The sequence below is a fragment of the Taurulus bubalis genome (genome assembly GCF_910589615.1).
Source record: "Taurulus bubalis genome assembly, chromosome: 2".
NCBI classification, from domain to species: Eukaryota; Metazoa; Chordata; class Actinopteri; order Perciformes; family Cottidae; genus Taurulus; species Taurulus bubalis.
The window spans coordinates 7,168,145-7,190,731 of record NC_136590.1 but is presented as its reverse complement, the minus strand read 5'-3'; the positions used below and the strand labels follow the sequence as shown (position 1 = coordinate 7,190,731).

The window sequence follows — 22,587 nt, the reverse complement described above, 5'->3', positions numbered from 1 at the left end:
TTGTGCATAAAGTAGGGACATTTAGTGGAATCTGGAGAAAAAAGAAAATATATATATATAAATAATGCAGAGTTGGGGGACACAAGGAGACGACAGAATAAACACCCAAATAATCCAGATATCCATCTCTGGAGATGTCCGAAATCTAAAATCTAATTTATTTGCTCATCTTTGTGTTTTGTCAGTTGCACCTGCAGGTGCACCAAGTAAAGGCTTCACAACAAAGCAAAGAGGTCTGAGCATCATCACCTGTTCCAAGTCTAACCTCCCCCCACCCCCAAAAAAGATGAGCAAGCAAGTTAGGTCAGTTTCTGTGTCAATCGATGCCGCCTGCTGTGAGAAGAAACGCCTGTGATTGGACGAGACGTAGCATCAGGCCACGTCTTTATTTCAGCTCCAATAACTCCACGAGTCTGTCCAAGTGTCCACAATATAATGATTATATTATTATTAACTTATATGATTATATATAATGATTAGAATGGCCCAGCAGGGTGTCGTGCACGAGCGCCGATTAAACAGTTTGAGTCTCGCGCTCAGAACCAGCAGCTCGGATGTAGTGCACATTAATAACTTTCGTCAATAGAATATAAGGAGACGCTTTGCCTTCTCCGCCTGTCATTTTAGAAGAAGCTGTAGTTTACCAGAGCAACATTATTTAAAAAACTTAAAAAAAAAAAAGCCGACTTTTAAACGAACGATGCAAATTCTATCAACAATGCCGCAGTTCTAACTAACATGCATCATGGCTGCCGGGCACGGCTGTCGCTAGGTTTCTTTCTCAACAGCAAGGCCCGAGTTGTGACACAAAACGGTTAAAACTGCATCGAAGAGTTGTGGTTCTGGACGGGACGGACACAATTTCACCGCTAACGTTAGCCGCAACTAGTGAAGGCTGTCCCACTCACCGACTCGCCGTCTGTTTTTTCCTAAAAGGACACTGATCCTGGAACGGTCCGTGTCGAAGCCAGCGACATTTTTCCTCCTTCTCTGCTGTTGCTTCGGCGGGTTGCAAGTCAGCTGTACGTGCACTAACGCCCGAGAGCCGGAATCTCACCGCTCATTGGTCCATTGACATATCAATCACGCGGGAGGCGATTCCTCATTGGATAAGAATGCTGACAGTTGAAAAGAGGGGGCGTTATTTCCGATTCAGTCTCATTCAGATCAAAAGGGATGAAAATTCTAGTCTGCTTATTTGTTTTCTTGTCTTTTAACACATTTGTAAAAATGTTTAAGTGCAGAAAAATTAGCTTTATTTTTTAGAGTGATACGCTTACTTGCTTTAGGCTGAGAAATAATTTAAACAAATGGTGCAGGAGCAGTCCGGTTTACTGCTATCTGGATGATTGCTGACTTCAACCTGAAACCCTCTCATATCTGGAACAAAATTGAATCTGTGACGAATGCACCTGCCAGATAATGACTAATCATTACTTGAAGCATTTATTATTAGTCACGTCAGTGAGTTTTGAAATATGCCAACTACATAGCTTTCAATGTGTATGCCAGGAAGGTTTACGGTCACAGAGCAAATGATCATCTTTAAAATAATGGCTTTGCTCGCTAAAATAAGTGCGTCGTTACAACAAATCACCTTTCAACCAGTGTGTGTGATAGCAGACAGACCAAGGAGAGAGAATAAAACCCTGGCCCTTTCCCAACTACACTAAATCCTATTGATCCTGATATATGGTGTTGGAATAGTGTAATAGCCTAATTAAAGAAGAATAAAATAACAGAGAAAAGAAACTCGCTGAATGAGTAATGTTGTGAACCAGGATGACACTTTCTCTCTCGCTCCTGCAAACACACAATTCACTGGCAGCAAAGACAGTCAGATTCCTTTTAATTTATTGCAGCCAGTGAATTGTGTGTTTGCGGCAAGAAAGGAACAAAAAAAGTTTCACTTATGTCATTTGAATTTATTTTGGTACAAATAAAAAAAACAAAAAAAAAGTACAAAATAAAGCAAAGAAAGTAGTAATTATGAAAACAATGTTGATGACAACAACATAAAAGCAAAGGCAACAGTTAAATAATGCATTAAAAATACAGCCAACTAATCTGGAAAAAGCAACTCGTGGTGCTATACATCTACACAAACAGACATGACGTTAAACACTCACGTTTGGGTAAGAAAAGGCATAGACCCAGACGTGTGAGAATACAACATTGAGTTTGAATCCAGAAGTGCACAACAATCAAGATCATCCAAGGTTGTTTTGTTTTCTACTCAAATATTAGTGTGTCAATAAATTGAAACAACCTCACTACAAGAAAAAACGATGCTGAAACAATTTGACAGTAGGCCATTTCTCATTATACACTTTTTACATTGCCATTAGTGTAATATCCTCTTGTCTCTTTCTTTTATGCTTCGCTTAATAAAGCCAGTCATTTCCCGATTCTCATTTATATCATTACGATAATCTTGAGCCCTCATAAACATCCCCCGTTTGCTGAATGCTTCATAACGAGCGCTGCACATGACCAAACCGTATATACTCAGAACGCACAAACATTAGTACAGTGCAGCACAGTGAGCTTGACACCACCCTGACTTCAGGATAACACACAATTCAGCACGACAGCAAGCTAAAGTGGAAACACGTGACAGAACAGAGCGCGCGCTGCAGGCCGGCGGGTCTCGGAGCCAGTCGGCGCCGTTGCAAAGTGTCCACAAAAAAAAGCCCAGAGGAGACCTGTGTGTGTGGGTCGTCTCCGTCGTACTGCCTCACGAGACTGTGAGGTCACCGAGGGGTCGACAGCTGGTTTAGGTGCTCTCTGGGTTCCCCTCCAGGCTCAGCTGGTGTGGATGTTACTGCTGGTGTTGAGGATGAGCTGTGGGTGGTGGCTCAGTGTCTGCGTGTGCGCTGGCCCCCGGTGCCTGTGGTGGTGATGCAGAGGAGCGGCTGTGGCTGACGCAGCTGGGGCCCTCGCTTCAGGTTGTTCATGTGGGCGGTGGAGGACTCTGCGTTGGAGCCTGCAGGAAGACGGGGACGCAACAAAACAAAGCTCAGTGAAAAGGCTGTTGCAGAGGAACGTGTCTTATAGTCTGCGGTGACAGCGGTTCACCTGTCAGCTGGATGTTGTTGGGCGCCCGGATTTTGGCGAGAGGCGGGACCCCTCTGTACTGGGGGCGGAGCATGGGAGCCTGTGGCTGAACGTTGTTGTAGAGATGATGGTCGGATGTGCTGTCCAGAGGACGGAACCTCTGAGCTGTGGTCGTCTTGGTTTGAGGCAGCTGCAAGCGAGAAGAGGAAGAAAATGTTTCACTTGCAACGACAATCTAACATGGTGACGCTCGGTTGTGCTGAGTATTTGATGGGTTTATGGCTCACGTACATATGATGTGATAACATAACAACAGGGGGAATCTGGCTGCACAGAGTGAATGCCGGAGTTGCCTATTGCTGCTAGATGTTGTCAATAATTTACAAGCATGTTAAGGTGGAAATCTTTAATTTCACTATGATCACAATGGTAGTTGGAGTTATAATATCAAAGGGAGAATTTCACAAAATGTGGAATTTCCACACAAAAAATAGATCTTGTTACCGTGGCCTTTTGTTAGATAGCTCAATATAGCGACAAGTGATTGTTGTATTTTTCTCTCAGCTATGCCTCCATAATAATAATAATAATAAAATAAAAAGAGGAATGTGATAAGCTGATGCTGGTTGCCTTTTGCTTAGTCTTTCTTCCCCTTAGTGGCCCCAAAACACTTCCTGCTTTGTGTGAGCTGCATTCATATTTAACGTAAATCTCCTGGGGACGTACTCAGAAATGTTTCAACACGTGCTAAATATGGAAAATACTCACTGCTTGACCAGTGACCTCGAAGGAGCGAGAGCGCCTCTTCTTGCGGCGAGCCTCAAAGTCCACGTCGCGGGGCGTCTGGTTCTTGGTGGCGACGTGGCGGTTGCGTGGCCGCGTCCAGGTCACTTGCAGGCCGGGCCCCTCGCCCGTGCTGCTGGACAGGTTGTCGTCAGAGGTGGCGTGTCTGAGCTCGGGGCTGGGCTGCCTGCCGCGCCGCATCGTCAAACCTCTTGGGGGGGCTTCGCTCAAAGAGAGGCTGCTCTTCTGCTTCTTGGGGTCCAGGGGGGACGGGGGAGGGGGCAACCGCAAGGCGTCGACCTCCAGGGCTTTGGAGCGCCGCCGGGCTGCTTTCACCACAATGTTCTGGACCCCCTTTAGGATCTGCTGCCGCTCTGCGGAGACAAGAGGACATGTTTTGTTTTACTGAAAGATCAACTATGTAATGGTCCCTTCTCTAACCCGTACTGCATTGATACTGAGCAGCTTACCGCTTTGTAAAAGGGGGATATCGGCCCCGGCCTCGCTGCTCTCGGGTGATGAGTCCAGGTGGCTGCTGACGCTGTGGCTGAGGTGGCTGTAGCTCAGCGAGCTCTCAGGAGCCAGCGGCTGCAGCTGCAAACACGAGGAGCAAAGTGACACATTGTGAACAGACACTCACTGCAGTCCTCTGCTTTCAGTCGAAGGTCAGATTGAAGGCCATCCGACAAAACTCTCTGCCTCTCGGAAATTACATTTTTACTTTAAATAGGGCGTTTGGATTCTAGCACTCTAACTCTTCTTACTTCATCTCATCTGAGTAACACTCCTGAGATATTTGAATAGAGAGAAAATTAGATGGAGGTAATATTATTTAAAGTTATAGAGTATCTTTTGTGGAGGAATGTGAGTGAAATTAACCGGCTTTACAAGAGTGAAATATCTGAGTGAGTTTAATTCAAACACAAACCCACATTGTTTGAGGTGAAAAGCAACACCTGACTAGACTGCATTAATTTAAAAGCATAAAGCATCTTTCAGGGATCGCTATTGAAATGGAATGAATGGGGTCAAATACTGCTTATTAAAATTGTCCTCACCTCTCGCTTGCCTCTCCCGTTTATGTGGATGGGAGGCGGGGTCACTACAGCCGAGTTTTTCATCTGCCTGGCATGAGGACTGCTCTTAAAAACTCTGTTATTGTCGCTGGCGCATGGAAAGAGGGAGAACAAAACTGAGGTATTAACGTGGTCATGGGAATATGGAGGTTTTGTGATACCTGTAACAGTAAATGGAGTTGTAGAAAGAAATCCTCTTACAGCTCTGGCTCAGGCAGAATGGGGGGCAAAGTGTGTCTACGGATTTTGGCTTGGCCTCGCCTGTTATCAGAGTGCATGTTGCGTACGCTCTCCTGGTCCGAGTCCATGTCCTGCATGTTGTCATGACCCTGACCGGGCAGGGTGATCTTGGGTAGAGAGCCCTCCTGGAATAATAATATTTATGAACGATATTAGTTGCAAATATTCATCGTGGCTAATGTCATATATATCACATAATCAAGTTACTACATTTAATTTGTCAAGGCTACCTTGATGGTGTGTCTGGTGGTCGCCTTATCCAGGGCCATGGCTCTGTCCAGTTTCCTCTCATCCAGCTCCCTCATGTACATCTCATACAGCTCCTGGAGGTGCGGAGGCACCAACAGACTGTGGTCTGGAACACAAGCACACATGTACACTTCAGTAAACCAGAAATTCACGGTGCCTAAGGTCTACAAATCATTGCAACTTCATCAAGTGTCTTGTTTGATGTCCTATTATAACTTGCAGTGCTGCCCGACTCACCAACGATGAACTGTCTCTGCTGCTGTATGATCTCGTCACACAGGTGCCTGTGCTGCTCGAAGCGCTGCACCACAAAGTTTTTGTGCCGGATGACGTTGTCCTTGAGCAGCGCGTTGGATTGCATCTCCGTGTTCTCGATCTCCAGCTCGTGGACCTTGCAGAGGAGGCACAGGACCTCGCGCTGCTCCTCTGAGCTCACCCGCCGAGGCAGCAGCTCCTCCAAGCGCCGGGCCCGATCCCGAAGCTCCAGGAATCTGCGCTCGAGCAACACCTTGAGGAGGAGAAGAAGGATCTAAGATGTGTGCACCGTCTTGTTTTGTATTTAGCAGAAAACGCCATGTTCATGGAAAATCATATCCACGCTTCAGACTATTTATAAAGGCCATTGGCGAGTTTCTATATTCTACAGAAACAAACAGTACTTCAAGAAGCCAACCTTCTGTTTGTGGATCTTTTTCTGTTCCGCCATGAGTGTAACCAGGTTTTCTCGGGCCATCGCCACCTGCTGGGTCTCCGTGCTGTCTGGAGGAGACTCCGGGGAGTCAGAGTCCTTCTCGCTCTCGTCCTTATTGACACTTTCCTTCCTCCTTTCAGCCCGCCACTTCCTCCTGCGCCTACTGCGCTCCTGTTCCCAGCTGGGGGAAGAAATATATACGAATATTTGTACCGTAAATACTGGTTTACGGTACAATTTGCTGAATGCAAGGTCAATTTTGTTGTGTCAACAACCTGTATTACTATTAGCATTACTATATGCATGCTATCAGATAGGGTCAGAAAGAAAGAAAGATGTAAATCCTGAACACTGACTCTGCAATGGTTAACAGGTGTTTGGAGGTGTCGATCTGGACCTCCATGTTGCTGTTTTCCAGCTCCATCAGGTTCCTCCTGATCTCCATCTGTTGGCGGAAGGCCTCCAGGAGCTGCTCCCTCAACTGGTCCATCTCCGCCCGACTCTGGTGGCTGGAGTGAGCCTGGACCTCCGCTATGAGAGGTGAGGAAGGATGATAATGAGGAGAGGAGAATAAGGAAATAGTCATTAACAGGCAGTGTATGACACACATATTAAGAAACATTTGGCTGATATTGTTCATGTGCTGGAGGAGGCCGTGTGGACCTTTACCCTGGACGTGGCGGATGTCAGCGCGGTCTGAGTTCAGCTGCCGGCTCGCCTGATCTGCAATCTTCTTCTTGAGCCGCTGGATCTCGCAGCGCAGGTCTGAGATGATGTTGGTGTACTGAGCAATGTGGTACGACACATTTATCAGGTTCTTCTTTACCTGAACACACAGTGGGGAGAAAGCAAATTATACTCAAGATATTTACATGGGTATCACATTTTCACATTTGAGACTGAAAGTTTCAAACTCAAAGTAGTTTAATTTGGGTGTTGGAAGGAATTAACACACAGAATAAAATGTGTTTAAATGGTAAATGCCACTACATGTGGAGAGGAAGAGCTGAGGATTAAACCTCCATGATTAGTGGGCAACCCGCTCTCTCTCCTAAGCCTCAGTAAATAATGTAAATACTCTGGGATCTGCTTTATTGGCAACAAATATCTTACAATCTGTCGTAATAATCTACTCTTCCTTTCAAATACATATATTAAATCAAAGTGTATTAACAATGCCGAGTGGACATATTTTACAGTCAAGCATAATTTCAAATAATGTAATGAAATATTTAAATGTTTCATGAATTCCCTCATCTGTATTTTAAAGACAGACAAGATGAAATAGGAGCGCTTACCCGTGTTCGAATGCTTTTGGCACGGTCGGCGTACGCCAGCGTGTTACGAGACTCCTCAAAGCCCACAGAGGCGGGGCTAATGTGGGCTATCATGACCGTTCGGCTGTTCCCGCCCAACGAGTCCTGTCAATCAAAGTCACAAATAACTGTAAATCACAAAATACAGTTATATCATCCTGGAGTTGGTACCGTATACGTGATTAAATTGTTGTACCTTTAGTAGTCGAGTCAACTTGCTGTCTCGATAGTTGACATACTTGTTGCCATTTTTGTCACTAAGGGCGTTGATGCAGTTGCCCAAAGCCAGCAGGGAGCGGTTGATGTGGGCTCCCTCTTTCAACCTCTGACCCCTATTCTGAGTCTAAGGAATAGATAGATAGACAGAAGTGAGTGAGGAAACCTCTGAGCTTTTATAGGTACTTTTTAGTATGTTTTATTGCAGAGTAAACAGAGATGGCTGTTAGCAAAGGAGGGGAGATGGGGGGGAAAGCACGCAACAAAGGTCGCCAGCTAGACTTTGCGATTACATGGTTGTCGCCTTAAATGTCCTGAAAACGTTGTTGTCAACTTGTTACTAAAAAAAGATGTTCTTCTATAGTTACTATTTCAGATATTTCACATGTGATTTTTCTTGCATTTCTTTTTTTCTCCATCCAATCAGGATTTAGCAAGTCAATCAAATCTGATGACGCAGCCGATGAAACAGATTAGCTGAGTTAAACACCTGAATAAAGAATACCCAATTCATGATTATTTAATGTTACAGATAAATACTTAATAATTGAACAACATTTTCAGGGGCTTTGAACCCCTTTGCAACTTGGCGACCCTAACCTCTGAAGACTCTTGGCGGTTTCTTCTCTTCACAGGAGCTGCCATATTTCCATTCTAGCACAAGAGATGGCATTACCTCCTCAACCTTTACTAACCACATGCACTCCTCTTCTTTAAAAGCAAAGAAACGTTTCCTGTTTCTTCAAGCAACTGACAACTCTCTGTTCGGCTCACTTCCTATTGGAGGCCATACGTGCTCTTCATCAATAGTACGGCTGTGAACCTCTCAAACCGTCTCCATGGTTAAGTAAGCGCTCTCGCTCGCCGGCCGTTTGCATGCAGTTCTCCTGGTTTGCAGGTAGGTGGCAGTGTTAACATGGCTCACACACGACAAGCCATTCATCTGACAAAAGCAGACTCGACTTGAAAAACTGCAGACAACATAAATACTGTTCACTTGACTACTTAAAAAGAGAAGGTCAAAGCAATAACAAAACCCAGAAAATGAATCGGCTCACAGCTAGTCTTCTCCTCCTGTCCTGAGCTCTTGTCCACACAAGTATCGACCGCACAGCGCGACGCCGGAGAAGATATTTTCAATTATTTTGAAAATGTTTTGTTTTTTAATCATGGAAGTCTTTATCATCCTCACTATTCTTTTGTGTGATTTTTGTTTTGTTTTTGTAAAGGGGTAGAATTTATTATAAATGGCAGAACAGTAGTAGACAAAAGTGAATGAAAACCCACCTAGATACACAAACACCAAATAAATTGTCCACCGGTACCAGTTTAATTCCGGCCATTTAAATGTACACTCACCTGCGCTGCTCGTTCGGAGCCGGCGAGGTCGATCATGAAGAGGCGAGCAAAGCGGACCTCCTGCATGACTTCTCGACACCGGCTCTGCTGCTTCACGGCTACCTGCAGAACAGCGTGAGAGCGAGAGGACGTCTGGTTGGCGGCTGTCGGCTCCTGGGTGCGCTGCTTGTTGCCCCTCATCAGCAATTCCATGATCTGAAGACACAAGGGCAGAGTCCTTTGTCATGTGTGTGGTTGCGCTGAATGTAATATCTTTGATTCGAATAAACGAGGAGCAACGTCATGCACAGTTAGGTAGCTGGTCTGACCTCTTGTGCGTTGATGGTAGACACCTCTGTGATTCCAGCAACCTGAATCACGCCTTTAGAATCTTCCCTCAGGTCCAAGAAGCCCGAGGATGGGTTCAGCAGGTCACGGATCATCTCATTGTAGATCTAAAAAGACAGAAATACAGAACAAGTCAGATAAAAGCAAAAGCTTATACATTTGCTCGACATATTTAATGTTCCTTTGAGAAAACGAATAAACAGGAGGTTGTTCTTGTCCTCTAAAAAGGCTCCATTCAGCCTTTCAGGCCTCCTTCGCCGACCTAAGGTGGTACAAAAACATCAAGTGGTATATTTTCAGCAACTTGTCATTTAGAAACCACAGCTTGTTGGGTGGCAGGCTGTCATTAGCCGGTGTCAGTGCTCTTCTTTCACAAAAAAGTGAATTCATGTGACGTCACTGACCCGACACCTGATGGTGCAATGAAAGCCCCTAAACATAGAGAGAAGCTCACGGCAGGAAGTGACGTCCTGGAAAGTGACCGCTGAGGAGCCCGGTGCAATGAGGACAGTTTCTCTTTGTCAAGCAGACCCCAGCCACACACTCGGAGAGGTTTCTTTTACCGACACTGACAGTTGGATATTGGCAGTATTATTTTTTCCATCTGTACTTGTTCTTATTGCTGGTGAAGTTAAAACAAGACTGAGAGTCACTGTTGAGCTGAGCTAAGGCACAACTTGAGCTGAACGCAACTGTTAACAAACGAACATGCTCAAAAGGAAAATACTAATATGTTCGGCAGCTATAATATTAACCATCTTAGTAGCATATTAACATTTAGAATTAACTCAACACAAAGTACAGCTGAGGCTGATTGGATAGTCAATCATTTGGTTATAGACTGACCACAGAGACTGCATGAATTAGTCCTAAAACCTGGAATTCAGTTTGCATTTCTTTTACCTTCCCGTTCTTGAAGTAAATGGGTTCTTTGAATGGGTTTTTGTTTAGATGCTGTGGTGCAGTTTGTTTAGAGTCAAAATTAGCTTTTTACAACTGCCATTCACGGTTCAAAAATCATAATCGTTTGTGAAAACTATCCTGCTGAACAAAACGTGGCATTATCATGAACAAATGTTTCTCACAAAGCTTATTTTCTGCAATATTCCAAAAGAAAAATCCAGTGAAATACACATTTTCGGGTACAGAAATCCGTCTTTTGCCATCCAAGACGCCAGCGTTCAGTGTATCTAGAAAGTTTCCTGTTTCTTACATGAGAGAAGAGTTCTAAAGACAGGACGAAGATGACATAAAAGGGGGAGGGAGCACTGCCAGTGGGGAAGAATAACTAATTGTGCCTTCTTTTTTTTTTTTTATATTTATTTGCATTCAAAAGTATGTGCGTGTGTGTGTGTGTGCCCATCAAGAGGGATTTGAACAAGAAACGGAGCAGATGTGTGTGCGCCCATCGCTCAGTCAGGCCGTAAAATGGCGTTTAACGTCTTTGTGGCGAGGCAGCAGTGGCAACAGATTGCTCCCTGGAAACAGCAAAAACACACACGTCTCACACACACACACAGCTCTGTGTCCGGATTCACCCTGAAGAGTTACGCAGGTCAGAGAACATCCAGCCACGATGATTGGTATTTTGATAGGGACGTTTACCTCCGCCCACCCAGAGAGCTACTAAAGAGCCCAGCTTCAAAAACATTGTCAATCATCGAACATAATCATAGCTTTTGGCACGGAAAACACAAAATGTAATTTAAATGTCGGATGCAAACCCTCCTCCTGATGGGCACGATTTGTACCCAACAAGTGCTTAACGGTGCCATTTTTCTTTGTTCACAGTTTTTTGTATTCATCATCATCATCATCATCATCATCTTTCTGTCTGTCTGTACCCCTTTATTTTATTTTCTCTCTCTCATTTCCTGACAACATTTATGAACAAATCTGTCTAAATCTTCTTTATATTCATGTTGCCATCTTTTGGTTGAAAAACTATGATGGACAAATGGTTCCTTAAATCCTGAATGAGACACTTTGCAGGGTTGGTTCACAGAATATAATATCAACTGTGTAAGTAGCTGCTACATGCAAGGTACAAACTGTATTCATGACTATGAACACCACATAAACAAAGAACATTTTGTACAACTACGCTAACTTCAAATTGACAAAATGACCTCCTATAAATGGGAACGCTAAGTCACACCAGTGAGGCTCAGTTACTGCTATCAGAGTAAAATGAACCAACTCCATTGTATCCAGTGCTATTAGGGGCTTTGTCATTAAACACACAGACGGAGCTCTACCTGCATCTCGGTAATGAGGTTTGGAACCACAGCCAGCAGGCAGACAGAGAAACCGCCATCGTCGGCCTGCTGTCTTATCTGTGGTTCATCACCAGTGACAAAGGCAGAGATTATCACTAAGCCAACCGGACCAGAGATCACTCCGCACCTGAAGGAACTGCCGGCTTCTGTGCAACGAAAGCAGCGCTACAGCTCCAGTTCGGTTACAGCATTGTGTCGTGGCTTCAATTCATGCCCCGATGCTCCAAAACCAGCTGCATCTAAAAAGACCCTGACACACCAAGCTGACCCCAAAGAATGTAATGAGAACAAAGTCTGAGTGATTCAAAGCTTTGCATCATCTATTCATTTGTGAAAAAGGATCCACTTCGACATCGGAACATCGGCAGTCGGCTTATCAACAGCACGAACATACATTCTGTGTCGGCGTGAGAGAAAACAATCAGGCAATAGTGTCCAAAGAATATAATTAAGAGATGTCGGTTTGCTCAGAATACTAATTTAGAAAGTGTTTGATTGTTATCACATGGTGTGATCTTTTGTCTGTTGAAGAAGAAAGAAGGAAAACATAAAAAAGAAAGCCTTAATTGTTTTTAAAAAGGCAGCCGGAGGCAAGGCAAGTGTATTTCTGCAGCGCATAAAAAAAAAATATCAAAAGGCAATTCAAATTGAGAATTAAAGAAACACAAGTCATATAAAAACACACATATGCCAGTGCGTAATTAACGTGTTCTGCAAAGTCTGTTTATCCGAGTTGTCTGGGCTGCCGTACAAGGATGCATGTTCTGCTCATTTCAGACGTGAAACAAAGTAAAAGGACACCAGTGGTATCTGCCTGCAATTGGCAGTAGCTAACAACCGCAGATCTTATCTGTGTGAGCAGAGGACGGAGAAAGAAGAAGAACACTCTGAGTGAGCAATCATGTCGATGGCGACGAAATTTCAAATTAAATCGAGAGATGTGTTCTCACTGGCTAGATCCCGTGAGCTCGGGATGATGATAAATGTCTGGAGACAAGCTGTGGAAAGTGGAATTCTGACCTCCAGGTAGGACATGGAGACGCTGTACAGCATGTCGTCACTCGTCTCCTCGATGGCACGGAACAAGTCGTTCAGCGTCCGAACGTAGATGCCCGGCTCCTTGTCTGTCCCCAACATGGTGTACGTCTTCCCACAACCTGAAAAATACGTGTTCCACAACAAAAAAGTGAATTCGTAGTTTATTTAAGATACCATTGTTAACCAAAGTAAATACTGTATTTTAAACCACACCACCTGAAGAAAGCTAAATGTTAAAGCTAAAAGCTAAGTGTCCGTATGTACTGATTGTACACACACACACACACACACACACACACACACACACACACACACTAAAACCTGTGTTCACGAGCTGAGAAGAAGGCAGAGGAAGTCAGTGAGGCAGATAAATGACTTGGTAAAGCAATAGTGCTCAAATGGCAATCTTCCCCCACCCGCTGGAAACATGGGAAGTAAAGCATGACTCATATTCTCATTCAACCTGCACTGAAAAAAAAAAAAAAAAACGAAAAAGATGTTTAACCCTTTTCCTGACAGTGTGCTGACTCATAAAGAGGCTGACCAGATTATGCACCAGAAAGATAACACATGTAATTGGTGGTTGATCTACCTCCAGAGAGAGTGCTCAATTAACTTTGTAGACACACACACGCACACACACACACACCTGTTGGTCCGTAGGCAAACACAGTGGCATTGTAGCCTGATATGAGGCCCTCAATCAGCCCTTTGGTTGTGGCTCGGTACACCTCCTCCTGCACAGGAAGAAGTAAATAAGTAAAGCGATGAAGTGCATATTCCAGGGACACATTTGTTTAGATTTTGTTCAGTTTAGTTTTTTTGTTTTACTTTTGACTGACCTGATTGGCTGAGTAGTCGAAGGCCACGTCGAACATGTACGTTTTCTCCCTGGAGCGGTTGGCACGCAGGATGTCGTCGGGGTCCTCCATGGGGTCCATCAGAACCACCATCTGATGACGAAGAGGAAGGCAGAGATGAGAAAGAGAGACGGAAAAAAGAGGCACAGAGCTTGAGCGGACGTTAAGTCTTCAAGCCCATATGGTCATCTGAGCTGCCGATTAACTTTATGATATTGAAAAAGTTGCAACAGTACATGAACAAAAGGACAGACGAAGGGTTACTGAAATATAAACACGCTGTCGCATTTAGATCCAGCTGGGATTGGACGGCTCACCGATTAGAAAAGGATGGTCTCACTGGGAGCTGCTGTTATCATTTATGTTTTTTTAATTCTTTTTTAGAAAACAACAGCTGGAGCATCAGCTGGCAAGACGAGCTGACAGAAAAAGCAGATGTCTACTTCTGTAACACTGTGCTCAGTATTTCTTCTAACAGTTCATGACTGATGATTGTCATGATTTCATTGTAAGAAAAAAATCAAATGGAAATGTCAAAGAAGGATGTCTGCTCCAGTGTATGTCAGGATGTCCTTGTGACAAAAACAGCCCCCGTTTAGCGGGGCCACTTTTTGCAAATGGTGATCCACTCAACCCATCTGTCATACTCTAAACTCTGGCTATCGAACATAATGACCCAACCGTCGGCCCACGTGCCATGCACCTTCGTACGGAAGCATCTGGAGAAGAGAAGGTCAGCGCCGCTTGCGAGAGATGAAAACGTTTTTCTCTTGCGCATACGACAGTCGGAGGAGCAGTGCTTGCATTCACAGAGACCGACACGTCTCTTTGTACTAATTGTGCTGTTGGACAAAGCCTCACCCACAATCATCAGCAAATCACAGCTCTCCAAAAGAACATGTCAGGGACAAATTCTGAACGGCGCGACGTCGGGAAGAAAATGTCACAATGCTGTTGACAAACCAGCGAGTCGCGCTGCGTGCGGTCGGCTTGACGGGTTGCCGACAGCTACAGGGAAAGTATCCCTCTCTCTTCAGAGCTGTGGGTTTGAATCTCCTGCTATGCGATTGGGAGAAGTCAATAATAGTAAAAGAAAAAAAGACATGGTAGAGAACCCTTGAGTTTATTTCAGATGCGACAATAGGGCAGCTGGGAGTTTGCCAGGTTTTTTCCGCTGACCAGCTTTGTTCAGCAGTGGGCCTGGAGAGCCCTCTGAGGCCGTAACGCCGAATCACCCGGCTCGTTTGATGACCCCCTCAACCGCCGAGCCGCTCACTTTGAAGCCCCTCGATTGAAATTCAAGGGGAGAGATACGGAAGGGAGAGGAAAGATGGAAAAGATGAGGCAACACTTGCTTGTCTTTTGAGTTTCGTCATTAACTGGGCTTAAAAACATGCCTTTTCATGAGTTTCTTTTTTCTATGGCAAGCTCGTAGAGAAGATGACGACCGCAGCACGCTCTTTTGCTCCCCATCCTCTTCACTTCCCTCTTCCAACTTTTCTTTCCAGCTACAACGTGCTCCGATCGCATTTCACAGGAAAGATATTGTGAACAAGGGAGTACTTCTCTCAGCATCAGAGGCACTTCAGCCACTTGAGGCTCTGTCCAATCTGATGAACGACCTTCAGAGTCAATGTGAGTATAGTCAGGAGGATAAGTTTGTCAAAAGACTGGCAAAGAGTGATGAGTTTCGTGAGTTGCATGAGGGAATGACGAGGCCTGTCGTCCCTGGCTGTGCACCATGTGACGCTTTTGTCAGCCTTTACTGCCACCGTCTTCCCAACATGAGATCTCACAGCAGTTTGTAAGAGTAGCAAATAGACAAGAGTTGAGTGCCAGCATGTGTTGCAGGAGCCCACTGTCAGATGAGTAATGGCATTGAGGAAAACATTGGAAATACACTTGAAGGAGAGACCTTGGGCTGTTGTATACAATATTATAGGATATTAAATCAGATTCCAGTGTGTGCAACATTGCTCATACAGCAGGAACATTAGGCATCATCTGCTAAATGGCTGATAGGCGATATAAAAGTAAATTGTAGCCCGATTGGCAAACAACCAAACTGAGAATAACAACCATCATCTGGTCGAGATGACGCCACTCCGTTCCATCTCAGACGCCATGTCTTAAATTATGTTTCAATAAAGCAGAAAACCCAATTTAGCAGTTTGCGTCTTATCTTTTATTCTCACACTGAGTATAAAGTAGTAATCTCTTTACAAAGGACAGCTGGGATTCCTGAGCTGCTGGACCAACCGTCATACAGTCAGTATTGTATTTATTTATTTTAAAGCTTCAAAGTCTTCATTCACACTCAAATGTGACAAAAGTGTCTTCAAATCTGAAGAACCGTGTTTGTGATGTTAACAAAAAAAAAATAGGCAGTTCATTTTAGGAGGGAAAAAATATGCATTTTCAAACGCAACGTGAACATCGTCCGTGAGTTTACACGCATGTTGCGTGCGTGTGCTCCTTGAGAAAGCTGATGAGCACGCAACAACGCTCTAACATAATTGCATGTATGGTAGGTATCAAATAGTGTGCTCATCCATGCACACTTTTGTCTGTGTGCATGCACTTGGGGGAATCATTAAAGGCCGAGGGTGTTGATAACACCTCTAGTCCCATCTGTCGCCCGTGTTTCTTAAGTTACAGTACCTTCCACGGCTCCACCCGACATCCACACACAGCAGCTGCTGCTCGGGCAGATTCTATACCACCAATAAGTCTTCTGATAAGACTCTAAGATGCTGACCCTAATGACAGTACACTGTGTGGCAACATAATACTGGATGTCTTGGCATGTGCCTCATGGTTTTGATGCCAATAATGGACTCCAGGTAACTACTCACTCCCTGTGAGTAGGCTTTGCCATCATACGTGCCCTTCTGAGTCGACTGTCCCCTAAGTTCAACTAAGAGGCTTCTGAAAGACAACGAGGTGAAGTACGGGTCAGACTTCTGGAGTACAGAACCGGTTGAGGAGCATTTGGAAACGCGGCGGTCTCATGGAAACCATTAAGTCTCCCACACATCTTCACAGTTGCATGGAAACGTGTACGTACTCACTCATGCACGGCAACTAAGCAGGCAGCATGTCCTGTCCTCTGCAACGAGCAACTTTGTGCAAGCAGGGTGGCCAGAGGCCACAAGAGCTGAGGCCGACGCACTCCCCACACACATCAGAGCGTCTGGCTCGGGAATGTGCACGAGAGGAGCGGTCGTCATCTGTGTCTTGTCCACTAAAAACATTCAGGCAGCGGCGAAAAGACTGGTGATGAAGCCATGATTTTCAACACCTTTCAGTTGGTTGAGCTGCAACACTCAGACGGTTAATTGATGTACAGAAGGTTTTTCAGCAACTGTAGCAGGACTCAAATTATATTTTTTTTTCGTGCTGTTTTTTAAATAAAAATTGCCAAAATGAACTGGTTCCAGCTTCTCTATTGTGAATATTTTCTGGTGTTCATACTCATTTTTGTTGGTAAATTGAAAATAGTTTTGAACTGTTGATCAGACAAAATAAGATATTTGAAAACTTTACAGACCAAACTATTTGTAGATGAATGGATAAGTAAACATTTCTAAACCCTTTTTGCATGGGACTAGCATTACCTCATGTGATTTAGAAATCCTGCTCCCCGTCTACCCAAAACTCTGTAATTATTACCGGCAATTACCGGTAATAATTACAGAGTTTTGGACACAGCGATTCATAATTCTCGACCAGGAAAAAAAAAAAGGTAGAAAACGCTGCGCAGAAAACCAAAAACCTATGACCTCTATGACCAGCTCTTCATCAGCGTTAGAGAAGCTCACCGAGTCTCCCTCTTATTTGCTCTACCTGAATCAACTATGACTCAGTGGACAGCTGCACAGCAACCACTCTATAAACACAACTGGCACAATACAGCAAACACACAGAACCTGATAAGATTAATAGAAATGTTCTGGTGTTGCTGTTAATTAACACAGTAGTGGGCAAGCTGTTACTATGGCAATGATTTGGCTGAGACTCTAATACAAGACTCGGGCACAAGAGCACATTTATCAGCTATCTGTATCTTTTTGCCTTTTGTATCTGTTTCTCTAACCTTCAGATGTTGAAAGCCAGAAGTGTGAGTCCTCAGTGTGATTTCAAAAATGTCCATGATGGTAGTTAATTCTTTTGACCTTTAGCAACTATATATCTGCAGTTCTATCAGGAAAGCAGTGACTGGTTCGCTGGTCTAGCTTGTTAGCAATGATCTTTATCTCTCAATTATGGTCCAGTTGAGGGATAGTAAATTGGGTCTAGCTGCTCTTTTCTACTGGGACCAGTCGGCCCTTTTCCATTGGCTGCTGAATCACTCATGGCCGGCACAAAAGGAGACATTAGTGACACGAGCAGACCGGAGGGACCCGAGACCCGCATGAGGTGAAAAGGAAAGCAATTTCCTGGTCGACAGCGTCTGTAAACGCGGTGCCATTTGTAATCACGCTGTCCCCTTTCACAACGGACATCAGAGCTGAAGCCACTTTGCATTTGGACACGGGGCTCGTCTCAGCTTTAACGTGACCCCGGGGGCCCGACGAAACACATGGTCGCACCGTGGGTTTTACACTCTGTGGCTGAGAAAAAAAGAGGCTCCTAAAATATTCATATCCTCACAAGGATCAGCCAAAGTCAAAACAGCAGCTTGCTTATGCAGCGACATGAAACCAATTAGCGGGATGGAGTTACGTAAATGCCATAAAGAGCAGCGGGGTGCGATGGAGCACCCTTGCCCGACACCTTTCCCGGCTGATGACTTTTCTAATCAACAGGACCTGCTGTTCTGGTCGTTAGAGCAGCGGGGTCCACTTGGTTGGCCATCTTGCTGATTATAGCGCCGTTAGCGCCCACCGCGGATCCATAATTCAAAGCCTGGATGTGTTACGGTTTCACGAGCCAGCCTGCCCTGGTTGGTTCTCCCTGACTCGCTCCAATATCGTGTGCCAAGTGGCGAAGGCTGCCAAGACAACCAACAAAAGTCAGCAGTCGTGTAGACATCAGCCACTTTTATAGGCACTGGTTTCATTACACCTAAATGATGGCTCGGATCACTAGTAAAATGACAAAAGAGCGAATGGAAATCTCAATCATATTAAGGGCCTGCAGTTCACTGGCCGTCACTCAAACTGTAATAACACACAAAGTTTGATTAGAAGCTAAATTAATGGTTCTGCCTTGTACCAGCAAAGTGTTTATTCTCCATGATCATCCCAAACAGCCCTCCATCTGCTCTGACTGCCAGCAGGTAAGGCTGGGGAGGAACTGAAGACAATATCTTGCTCAACATTTTAAGTGTAATTAACAAGAAGATAAATTACCACTTTACCAAGCAGCTACACATGCTGCTCCAAGCCTGATAAAATTAAGAAGATAAAACCCAAAGACAAGAAGACTGCAGATGGAGAATGAATCTGAATCGGAGCGATACCACCTGTACACACTGGTGTCACATTTACAGCTTACATTTGTGTCTCGTCTTTATTGCTTTGGTTTTAAAAGGTCATGAGGTTACGACCTTTTTTCTTTTGTATCAAGCTCATAGGGTTGAACATGCATGTATCGGAGAGATTAACAGACAGGCCTTTAACTGTGGGTCATGTATCAGTGTGTAATATCTAAAGTGCATCTTGTTTTTCCCCAGAGACGCCGTCGTATTCAATCCTCATCTCCGTGCGACATATTTACAATTGGATCTAGATCTGCATAGAAATAAATCTGGTTATTGATAGAAGAGTGCGATGTATAGTTGCATTTCACCGTGTCCCCATCCACCCATCCGACCCTTATCTTTGGGTTGCACAGTGACATACCCGCAGAGCCGTTTAGCAATGACAGCCGTGTGCTGCGTCAAGAATACCGCGAAGAATTAAGGATCAAGATCACAAAAAAAAAGCAATCAGGTCTAAGCGCTGACCTTAATGCGGCGACCTTTCAAGCTGCTCTTTCAGAAACGCAACCGAAGCCTTGGAAAGTCTAACGGGCACAATCGCGGCTGGTTATCTGATAGAAAACCTCAGAGCTGCCCTCTCTGCACCCCGACAATGCTACTGTATATCCCGTTTCAGGGGCTCTGGATGATGGTTGGCGTGTGTGCCGGATCACGGCGTACCTGATACTCGGTGCTTGATGGCAAGGTCTGCTCTTCATTTGAGGTTACTTAAGACGTCTGGCTGTGGCAATCGAACGCCAGACCAGTACAGTCAGACTCAGACACTCATATATGCAGCTGCAGACACACACACCCAGAATATTGTGCAACAACACATCCTTAAGATCAAGAACTGGGTGGCAGAAATTGATTTTCTTTCTTTCTGCCACCTGTCGATTTTATTTTATTTTTTCCCTTCCTTGCTCATTACCCTCATCATTTCCGTTTTGAAGCATGTCGCACAGATGTATTATTGGAGAGCACGGGCACAGCTGGTTACAAAGGACAAGGAACAATACAGTAATTTGTCATTCATGAAGGGAATTAATTGAAAATCCCCGGGGATCTCAGTTAAGTGTGAAGATGTGGGGTGGTGCAGGATTCCCTAGTGTCACCATTAATGTCCCTTTCAAAATCCAATAATAATGTCCATGTGCCAGATGTTTTTATTTCAAACGAGTGCAAAAGTATCACAAACTTCCTTTTCCTTGTGTAACACATTTTAAAACGTTTTGAGATATCCTGCAAATGAAGAAATCCCCAAAGCACAGCCTCCTAGGCTGAAGTAATTACGCTAATGAGCAGCAAAGCTATTATTCATCCACTTGGTGCCATCGCAAACAACAAACATCCAAGGGTACAGCAACAGGCAGGATCAGCAGCTCAATGCCAGACATTGGCACAGGCCGCTGGCTATTACAGGTCAGACATAGCCTGAGTTCAGAGGTTGGCCCCAACACACACATTAGGACAATCTCTAACTACCAAGACAACAACATACAAACACACTAGTGGTGTAACGCAACATAGTCGATCCGTGAGCCCCACGGTTATTGTGAACCGCGGATTAATTACACAGTTCAACGTCAACCATCACAGTGTGAAATAAAGTTTTACTGACGATCGTTATCCACCGATATTCAGTAAATATGCGATGAGGACATCGGCATTCATGCTTTTCTAGTTGCTGATCTCTGATAATGTTACATTGTGAACAAGGAGAGCTATTTAATGATAGCAGCACCGCTAACGGCCAACGAATGAAGGCTCCATTCGGTTCCATTGTGATGCGTTCAGGCTCTGTCCAGAGGAAATTTGTATTGGGTGAAGGTAAATTGTAACGTAATTATGATGTGTTCACATGTAATCTTGTAAAATGTGGTGTTGGTGAGAAACTTGAATAAATCCAGTTGTTTGAAGGAGATGTTTTTACAACAACATACATATTAGAGATGGATTATGAGCGGTTTAGACAAGCTCTAAGCGGCGTATCATACATCATTAAAACTATTGACAAGATTTGTTTTAATCCAAAAAAACACAATCTTTTATTTCCTAATCATTTGAATTGTGTGTTTTTAAGAAGAAAATACAACTTTAGATAGATTACTATGACTAAAAGTAAAAGCATGACATTTTACATTCAAATTGTTATGGTTTACACTGACCATAGTGGTTGCACCACTAATACACACAGTACACTTGAATCAAGTAACAGCCTAATGGTCTCTTAAATCCAGATTAAAGACTTTTCTGTTTGCTGTTGCCTTTAATTGAACCATTGTTGTTGTTTATGTTTTAATGAATGTTCTTAATTGTTTTAAAATGTTGTCTTCTTCTGTATTATGTTTTGATGCTTTTAATGGTTTTATGTGAAGCACTTTGAATCGCCTTGTTGCTATACAAATAAACTTGCCTTGCCTTACGGGTCAACGTCTTGCCACAAGCTGACCATTTGAGTGCCTCAAGAACAACTTAAGGGTAAAGAGGAGAGAGCTGCACTTTTGGCATAATAGAATGAGGTCAAAGAAAGTAATCTCAGGATTAAAATCTAGTGGAAACCTAAAGAGAAGGCTGCCTTTACTCAGACTCGTATATATGACATTTTATTTAAAATATTCCTGTATGCTTGCTACAAAATAAAGTGTGATATTTAACATCAGGTGAGATATTGTTGATAAATCTCCTTTAGTTATTCCAGCCACATCCGTGTTTATAACAATGCATTATAAAGTGATAACAATAATAACTTATAAACATCCTGTAACGCTGAAATAATAGTATGCTAACAAGTGTGATCACTCAACAGTTTCAGCAGAGTAGCTGTGAAACAGGAATAATTGCTGCCTTCAAATGATAATAATAATAACTTTAATGTTATATAGCGCTTTTCTGAATACTCAAAGAAGCTTTACATTAGGACAGAGACAAACAAAACAAAACAATAGAAAGACAAAGGAGCAAACAAAACAAATGAACAGAACATTTTTGGTACAAAAGAAAACTGGAGAAGCTGCAACGGAATGAGTCATGTAGTGAAGGGTAGGGAGCAGGGGTTAGCAGGTGGAGGGTAGGGAGCAGGGGTTAGCAGGTGGAGGGTAGGGAGCAGGGGTTAGCAGGTGGAGGGTAGGGAGCAGGGGTTAGCAGGTGGAGGGTAGGGAGCCTGACAGATGGGGATGGGGAGGGTGTTCCAGAGTGAGAAGGCCCTGTCACTGTTTCAAATGAAACACGCGAGGTGCTAATTTGGAGATGGAAGTCAGTATGTATCCCTTTCAGGTGGTCTAAGTCGTGAGAACACTGTTGCTAGGCGACTGCCTGCAAAAATGGTGAATGATAGTTTTTTTTTTTTTTTTGCATTTCAATAAAACAGCAGATTTATACTGATTAATTATGAAATAAATGACTTTCATGGGCTTTAAAACAGATCATCTACCGCCACACCTCAAACACTTGGAGCTACGGCATCAAAACAATGGCAGCAATCAGCTAAGGCTTCGAGCAGAAAGACTGATGGAGAATATGTTTCAAAAGAGAGGTTCAGGAATAAGGGGCTGCAAGATTGCAAGCTTAACACACAATTTTAAGTTTTTAAAAACGGCCCACACTCGAGATCCAAAGTCACCACAGCTGTA

General features: G+C 44.0%; 1 protein-coding gene across 1 annotated transcript in view; it reads right to left on the bottom strand.

Moving 5' to 3' along the window:
• Positions 1 to 2,858: 2,858 nt before the first annotated feature.
• Positions 2,859 to 22,587, bottom strand: part of kif19 (kinesin family member 19) — a gene marked incomplete at its 3' end in the record, with an annotated part of 30,225 nt that continues 10,496 nt past the window's right edge. The window contains exons 3-20 of the mRNA XM_079214407.1: positions 13,474 to 13,584; positions 13,281 to 13,368; positions 12,614 to 12,750; positions 9,296 to 9,421; positions 8,988 to 9,182; positions 7,609 to 7,755; positions 7,395 to 7,517; positions 6,766 to 6,922; positions 6,453 to 6,627; positions 6,079 to 6,277; positions 5,643 to 5,913; positions 5,387 to 5,511; positions 5,118 to 5,281; positions 4,899 to 5,004; positions 4,311 to 4,434; positions 3,826 to 4,214; positions 3,079 to 3,247; positions 2,859 to 2,986 (exon numbers count right to left, since the gene is read on the bottom strand). Of these exons, the coding sequence (XP_079070533.1) occupies positions 2,859 to 2,986; positions 3,079 to 3,247; positions 3,826 to 4,214; positions 4,311 to 4,434; positions 4,899 to 5,004; positions 5,118 to 5,281; positions 5,387 to 5,511; positions 5,643 to 5,913; positions 6,079 to 6,277; positions 6,453 to 6,627; positions 6,766 to 6,922; positions 7,395 to 7,517; positions 7,609 to 7,755; positions 8,988 to 9,182; positions 9,296 to 9,421; positions 12,614 to 12,750; positions 13,281 to 13,368; positions 13,474 to 13,584 (2,934 nt within the window). The remainder of the gene's footprint in view (positions 2,987 to 3,078; positions 3,248 to 3,825; positions 4,215 to 4,310; positions 4,435 to 4,898; positions 5,005 to 5,117; positions 5,282 to 5,386; positions 5,512 to 5,642; positions 5,914 to 6,078; positions 6,278 to 6,452; positions 6,628 to 6,765; positions 6,923 to 7,394; positions 7,518 to 7,608; positions 7,756 to 8,987; positions 9,183 to 9,295; positions 9,422 to 12,613; positions 12,751 to 13,280; positions 13,369 to 13,473; positions 13,585 to 22,587) is intronic.